Source organism: Sinocyclocheilus grahami, unplaced genomic scaffold (genome assembly GCF_001515645.1).
Source record: "Sinocyclocheilus grahami isolate Dianchi unplaced genomic scaffold, SAMN03320097.WGS_v1.1 scaffold131.1, whole genome shotgun sequence".
NCBI classification, from domain to species: domain Eukaryota; kingdom Metazoa; phylum Chordata; class Actinopteri; order Cypriniformes; family Cyprinidae; genus Sinocyclocheilus; species Sinocyclocheilus grahami.
The window spans coordinates 109,369-117,398 of record NW_015505310.1 but is presented as its reverse complement, the minus strand read 5'-3'; the positions used below and the strand labels follow the sequence as shown (position 1 = coordinate 117,398).

Below are 8,030 nucleotides of genomic sequence, written 5' to 3'. Positions count from 1 at the left end.
ACAATAGACAGAACGACAGACAGACAGACAGACAGACAGATAGATAGATAGATAGATAGATAGATAGATAGATAGATAGATAGATAGCAAATCATAATGCAGTTCTTACGCAGATGATGTGTGCTGACTTGCATCTTGGGTGACAGTGCAGTACTCCCATTTAAAGATATACTGATGTTCAATGAGACAGTTGCATCATTGCCATGAAGAGAAATGGAGCACATGGCAGTATCTTCCCCGGCACACTGAGCAGCGTGGTTTGCTTCATCTGAAAGTACATTCATCTGTACACTAAAATTAAAAAAAAAGTTAATATAAAATAATTTTAAAAACGTAATATCCAGAATAATAGATTAAGCCTCTACGGAACTAATGCAAACAAAAATATTTATCATTTGATGTCCTAAGATTGACACAGGCTAATAATTATCACAGGGGAAATAATCACAAAGTTAGAATCGTTATATACAGCAGAAAAACGTAAATAATATTAATTAAATAATAAAGATCATTTAAAAGTTGACCATTAATAATATAGTATAGAGTCTAGATGCATTATATCATCTACTTAATCCCCCCACCCCCACATACACACTTAATTTGTTCTGAATCCGATTTAAGCACAAATAGGCACAAGAGCCAATCAGTCTGTAGAGAGAAGAATGAACAGGACTCACACTAATTGAGGTGTAACGGTGAGCAGACTTGCAGCGGCTGCTGCTCTGTGGCTCTTTGCATTACAAATCAAATTTGTCCGTTCACCTTCAAGCCAGCACAGGATGTCCAAACAGTTTCCTGAAATGAGATTGCATTCCCTTGTTAGCTTCTTTCATCACAGCCTATCGCATTTAGAAGCCTCTAGAAATAACATCTGCAAATTATTCCTATCAGAACACAGCCTCATTACATGGTGTGCAAATAACATGAAAGATACGAACACGATGCTTTGACTTAACATAAAATATCAATTATTCATAGTCTAGTTGAAATTCTGTCAGGATTGTTTTTAAGTTTAGACTCGCACCATTGCAGGAGTCCGATAAAAGTAGATGGGGAAAGTTTTTTCTTGAAGTTTTATGAATGCTTTATAATGTTACGGAAAAAAATAAGCATCCACCTCTGAGTATTTGTAGTGATTCCTTTTCTGTTTTTGCAGAGCCACTTCACACTTTAATAGGATTGCAAACCTTAATTTATTTTGCATTTAAATGCTATAAATTTATTTGTAGACTTTAATTATTGTCCTGAGGCCTACCGCAGAGAAGAGAAAGTAATGAGAATTGATTAGCATGTGTAATGGCACCCATCTACTTGTCTGGAGAGGTCAATCCTCTCAATTTCTCTGGTTCACAGCTGTAGCTAAGACCTCTTCACCTAATAGACAAGGTCATCTAATGCAAATACAAACATAACTGCTTTTTTGAGACCTTAAAATGGCAAGACTAAGTCATAAATTGCCTTTCATTTATTTTGGACACTACTGTACAAAGGTTTGGAGTTATGTGATTTTTAATGTTTTTGAAAGACGTCTCTAATGCTCATCAATGCTGCATTTATTTGATCATAAAGAACAGTAATAATGTGAACTATTATTACAATTTAAAATAATTGTTTTCCTTTTGAATAAAAAGCCATTACTCCAGTCTTCAGTGTCACGTGGTCCTTCAGAAATCATTCTAATATGCTTAGTTTATCAGCTTAATTAGAAAATAAACAACACTGTGACTAACAATGTTTTTGACAAATATTACTACTTCAACATTTTACAAACATGAAAAACTGTGCTTTACATGATCTTTCTTCATTGCGAAAGCAATGATTGTAATATCACACAGATTGAATTTACCAGAAAGGGTGGGTGATTTACTTGAGAATTCTGGTTTTGTAGCATTTAGTAGCTGAAACTGTCCTACAGGTGGGTGTTCTGAAAGACCATCGTCAAGTGTCTGAGCAAAGGGCAGCTCACAACATAGCAGAGCCTTCCACTTCAGGTCTTCATAAACACCTCCCCTGCCATCAGAAGGACTCAAAGCAGCAAGACCTGGAACACGAGGATCTCAATGTGAGTGACACTGATTTGCAATACTATTCAAATTTAACAAACAGTGGAAAATAAAAACTCAGGGGACACACAGACCTTACGTATAAAAGAAAAATCTATTGACAGATTCAATACCCAGAATTGCTCAGAATTGAACGTTCAGGCCATCCATCTCATGAACACTTGACAATAACTGTGGAACACACACTATTTATTCACTCATACACTTATTTATCTAACACACACACTCAGTCTACATTTCAATTTGCACATAATATACCTGTACATACAACTGTCTATTGTTATATACCTGTACATACAATTGTCGATTTGTATATTTTTATTCCTTAGTTACTTGTTCTATTTTTTATTATCTGTGTTTTTGTTCTGTCACTGTCATTCTGTTACACTGTGGAGCTTCTGTCATGAAAACAAATTCCTCGTATGTGTAAACATACCTGGCAATAAAAACTCATTCTGATTCTGATTCTGATTCATCTGAAATCTACTCAAGGACGATTGTGTAGGATTGCAATATAAGCAAGCCATCATACAGTATATTTCCAAACAAAGATTTAGTACTTCTGAGTTTAAAAAAGCGTGTTACTCAAGAAAATCTTAACATTTCAATTTCATTTTAAATAAAGAGCACAATTAATTTATTAAATGTAGTGTGTTAACTTTCCGCACCACTAGATTTACCACATGGAATTGCAAAAATAACGACTATTTTGAAACAAGTTTCCCCAAACACTCCCCCAACTTCCATTGGTTGTAAGACAGATGACCCCGCCCCCAAATAAATGCCAATAATTGTGTTACTGTGTCTGGCTGGCCAGGATGATCCAACAGAGCAATAGTGACACAGTACTTACATTTTATATCAAATGGCATGCTCACAGTTGTCCCTGCATATTATGCTAGGATAAATATTTTGGCATCAAAATTTATACATTTCTGGCCAAATTATGTTTGTGATAAATGGCTGATATTACTATTTTCCTAAATAAATTAACTAAAAAATATATATAAAAGAGTTCAATAATTTCAATAATTTTCAATTTAGGCATCACAACAATATATCTTATGGTTCAATATGAAATATAGATATTAATTTTGAGATTTTCTAAAGATTATAGCAATGTTATGAAATTATTTTTAAAGAGTAACTAAGTTATTGTGTTAAAGTGTTAGATGATGGAAAAAGTAATCTAAATGTAAATGGGAAAATGCATATTCACAGTTTATGTTATATAAACACTGATCAATACTAATAATTTTTTTTTAATTACCAATATCATCTGATAATCGATGTGGCACTGATATATTGTCCATCCCTATTCATTTAAATAATTACAATAATATCCATTTTAATTTAACATTATTCAAAGCGACAACACATATCATATTCAGTTACCAACTGCACTGTTACCCTGAAGGCCTACGCCCTTTCTCATCTGTACATCTGTCTATATGTGAGGCCCCTAGGCGACCGTTAAAAGTTTATAGTCTGATTCATGATGTGGGTGTAATCACCTCCCTCCTACACCCCTTACTTTCAATCTACCTCTCTCTCTCTCACTACCTCTCTGTCTTCTTCTATCTCTCTGTCCATTCATCAGCCTCCTGCACTCTGTGCGCTCAACCATAACCCACAATAATCCATCTCTGAGGTGGGCAGAGGGACTGCTGACAGCTGGTGGGTATCCAGGATGCTATGTAGGTCTTTGCTTCGACAGCAATTAGGAAATGGAAAACAATGAAAAGACGCTAGATATAGAATTTGCATGAAAACAGTAAGTGTAATTTTTGCTAAATGCATCAACAACTCACCTTGTGAAATGGTAATGAAATTCACAAGAAGAGCAAGCATGATAAACAGAGACCTGCGGGAAAGAGAGGACATCTGTAAAATGGTTCAGTATGGATATGACTCACTATCTTCTTCCACAATGGAAAAGTCAAATCTTCAAGCTCAAACAGCATGACAGCGTTTAGTTTACTCATTATATGACAAAGTCCCATTCCAGTGCTGCCTGAGTCAAAAGCACTTCTGTTGATGTTGATGTTGTTGTTTTGTTTTTTAAATGCTTTGAGCTAAATTAACTAGATTTTTAAATGTTCTTATTAAATTCTGAATGGAGCCTAAATAATATCAGCATCACAATGCTAGCTTGTTGCTATTGATTAGTATGATTTACATACGAATACTTTTTATTAAGGCAGTGGCTATCTGACTAAGTGTAAATAGCGATAGAGGCCATTTACACTAAGTGCAAAGAGCAATTAGATGCTATTTACACTAAGTGAACATAGCAATGGATTCTATTTACACTAAGTGAACATAGCAGTATTTTTTAGCGATATGCTATTTACACTATGAACAAATAGCTATAGATTCTATTTACACTACGTTAAAATAGCAGGATTTTCTGCTATTTATACTACTTAATGCAAATAGTGGCAATTATCTGCACCTCAGTATCGTAGTACATTATAACACAATATGCAATAATAAAATTTATTTAACATTTTATTTTATTTAAAATTATTAAATGGTTGCCACCATACTGGGACAATAAAGCCCTCCCTACACCTAACCTATTTTAAACTTTTTAATTATTTCCTTAATTTTTATTGAAAATAAATGCCTTTCCGATGTGATATGAGATTTTAAAGCGAGGAAAAATTTAGCAAAAGGTGGGTTCGAACTCGGGTTGATCCTGCCAAAAAGACTGTAGAACGTGCTTTACCATCTACGCCACTGGAGATTGACAGCCGTCTTTTGTAAGTGTTGACTATCCCAATCACAAGTTGAGTTAGTGTAAATAGCCTCTGCCAACAAGGCATTTTCATTTTTGTTTGCGTTTTAGTAATTTTATATGCTTTATTTTTTTATGTGTTTATGTACTCTACTAAAAAGCTTCTGGTCCCCATTGACTTCCATAGTATTTTTTCAACACTATAAAAGTCACTGGGGACCAATAACTGTTTGCTTACCCACATTCTTTAAAACATCTTTTTTAAACAAAAGATAGAAAGTCATGCCGGTTTAGAACAACTTAAGGGTGAGTAAATTATGACGGTTTTCATTTTTGGGTGAACTACCCCTCTAAATGTGGTTCACGAGTTTGCCTGCCCATCTAGTCCTGATGGTTAATGGTAAACGAACTTGGTTTGCTGTCCTCAATGGAAACTCGAACCCAATGCTCCGCTTAACCTCCAAGTTTAAATCCCCACTGCAGTACTACATAGAGGGAGAATAACAGAAATAGAGGAGGAGATGGGGAGGTGGAAGGATGCCGGGAGAATAATGTTTGTAGAGTAATTTACAACAGCTTCGAACTTGGCTCAACCAATCAGAATCGAGGACTGGAACTATTCGTTTTTTAAGGTAAATTAACACACACAATTAAACATCCAATATCAGACGATAAATATCCAATATCATCTGATACTGATAAATGTAAAAATCTGTAATATTAGTCAATAAGCAATATGGTAACGATATATGGTGCATCCCAAAGTCTATTTTCAGTAGAAAAGTTTAAGTAAGATTGCTTAAAACCACACGGCATGCCTCTACCCATCAAGCTACATAGTTTGGAAAACGTTAAGAAAAGGAAGTCAAAAGAATGTGTCATCAAACTCATCTCTTAAAGGACTTTTGTCTTTTTTTAACATCAAGATTTCAAGAAAAGGGCAATATTGTGCAATACTGTGCAATGTTTGTGCAATATTACTTGGCTAGTTGTACATATTCCACAACAAAATGACCAAATTACTCACAGAAATACAAATTACATCTCATTAACAATTCATTAATCACTTTGAAAGCAACAGTAAAATGAAGCCATGCTAAAATCCAAGCCCTAATAAAATCTAATTAGAGATACTTACATCATTTCATATGATTGTGAGCATCATTTCTCTTCTTGATGGAGTGATGGAGTATAAGAGAGGAATGGCCTCTGTGTGGGAAGATAGACAAATTTGATTTAAACAAACAGTGAAGAAGAAGAACACAGGAATAGTTTTACTTTCTTAAGGGATGCAGAAGTCATTCCTGAGTCACTTAATGGAAAATAAAGCAGGCAAATTTTTCTGGCACGCATTAAACATATCAGGCAGTAATACGACACCGTCTTCAAGTGAATTACTCTGCTCTAACTATATTTGCTTTTGATTCCCTGGCTTACGCTCTCTGACGAGACAAGTCACCTTTCTTGTACAAGGCAATAACATGCATGACTGCTTCCCTCTTGCTTTCCATATCCTCAGTTCGGATGTACTGAAATGCTAGGTTAAATTAACAAAGTGCAACAATGTTTTGATTGTGTGCCTGCGCAAACATGTTAACGGCAGCAACACCCATGTTTAGCATTTCCTGGCATTTTATTCTGAGCAATATTGTGAAATCTAAAACCTGTTTTGCCACAATGCTGCGATGATGAGTCAGAACACAAGTGACCTAATGAATGAGTAAATGCATAAAAAAAATAAATAGCAAATAAACTGCAAATAAAACACTACAGGCCCCACAATGCAATGCTTTCTACACCATCTGTTAGAGCCACCTGGAGTTGCTGCTGAACCAAACATGATATAAGATAATATGACATAAAAACAGGTCGGACGTGAATATGCGGGGAGACAAGGCAAGTCTCCCCGCATTCACTTCAGTAAAGTGAAGTGACATGTGGCCAAGTATGGTCTCAGCCCTTCTGTTCACTGTGATCGGACACATCCAAAAGAGATGATTCTCAGTTTAATGAGTCAGTTCAGTGAGTAGTTGACTCGTGAACTGCTCGGACAGATATGTAAACCGGTTCAAAAGCTTCATTAAAAGTTCCAACTCAACAGAACAATTCGTTCACGATTTGGACATCGCTATAATGGCCACGGAAACACTGACATTGCTCAGGACACAAAGGGGGAAACCCCATGATAATGAATAATACTGCCACTGATATTCAGCTACTAAGTAAAACCACAACATGAATCGTGACAGTGTAACATTAATCTGGAAGAGCATTATCCAGTGAACACTCAAGACTGTTTGGATAAGCACGCACAAAACAGCTCACTAAATTACAAAAGGTGAGTAAAGAGATAGGAAACCAATAAATAGGTCTTCGTGGTTTTATGATTAAAAGCTCTCAAGCGCGATAAAGTGGCTTGCTAAAAGTGAAGGACTGTTTTACCGCTATTACAGCTGCCTGAGATCATCCGCTTGAACTCTGTGAAATATGTGCAGAATGTCTCACCTCAGGTGATCGCACTCTGGCTGTCCGTGGGTTTGATCCTGCTACACTGGCAAAGTCTTACTGTACGTATCCTACTTCGCTTAAAAACGAGGAAAAGGCTCCAATTCCAGAGTTTGGCGCTTCTTTCTTCCTGTAATGAAGAGTGTATGTGGTCGGTTACACAGACTAGGAGAGGCGTGAGACTTTCCTCCTGCGCTCGAGCGCTGCCGCCGCCGCCGCTGTGAGGGAGGGGCACCAGCTGCGGAGCGTATTGCGTCACACCATAATCATCCTCATTGTTTAATTTTTGGCAAGGGAAAGAAAGTCTGCAGCATAACAACGTACACACCTTCCTAGAGGAAATGTCTGAATACTTCTTTATTGTAGGCTACTCTTCCAGTGAATTTCACTCGGCTAGACTAAATATATTCTGGTTATATTTATTTAATTTATTTATTTTCAGTCGTAAGCGCCTAAGAACAAGCTACACAAGAGCAAAAAAATCATATATTTCAGCTGACAGTTCTCACAAATGTTGATAATGTGGTATTTTTAACAATGCTATACTGTAGTTATTTTATTGTTTCAAAAGATCTGTAAAGGGTAATAATTAAATATACTGAATAATGAGTCATCGGTAATTGAATAAAATGTATCACTTACGCTGTTGCTGTTTAGCGACATTACGTCACCTAAAGTGAGCGCGAGGAGGCTCCCACGTGACGGGCTATATGGCAAGCCGT

At 36.2% G+C, this 8,030-nt stretch overlaps 1 protein-coding gene across 1 annotated transcript in view; it reads right to left on the bottom strand.

Annotated features, from left to right (window-relative positions):
- Nucleotides 1-7,531, bottom strand: part of LOC107590662 (leptin receptor-like) — a 25,274-nt gene extending 17,743 nt beyond the window's left edge. Inside the window, exons 1-6 of the mRNA XM_016279563.1 lie at nt 7,309-7,531; nt 5,942-6,012; nt 3,875-3,927; nt 1,847-2,041; nt 678-795; nt 110-291 (exon numbers count right to left, since the gene is read on the bottom strand). Coding sequence (XP_016135049.1) covers nt 110-291; nt 678-795; nt 1,847-2,041; nt 3,875-3,927; nt 5,942-5,946 — 553 coding nt within the window. The 5' untranslated portion in view covers nt 5,947-6,012; nt 7,309-7,531. The remainder of the gene's footprint in view (nt 1-109; nt 292-677; nt 796-1,846; nt 2,042-3,874; nt 3,928-5,941; nt 6,013-7,308) is intronic.
- Nucleotides 7,532-8,030: the final 499 nt, after the last annotated feature.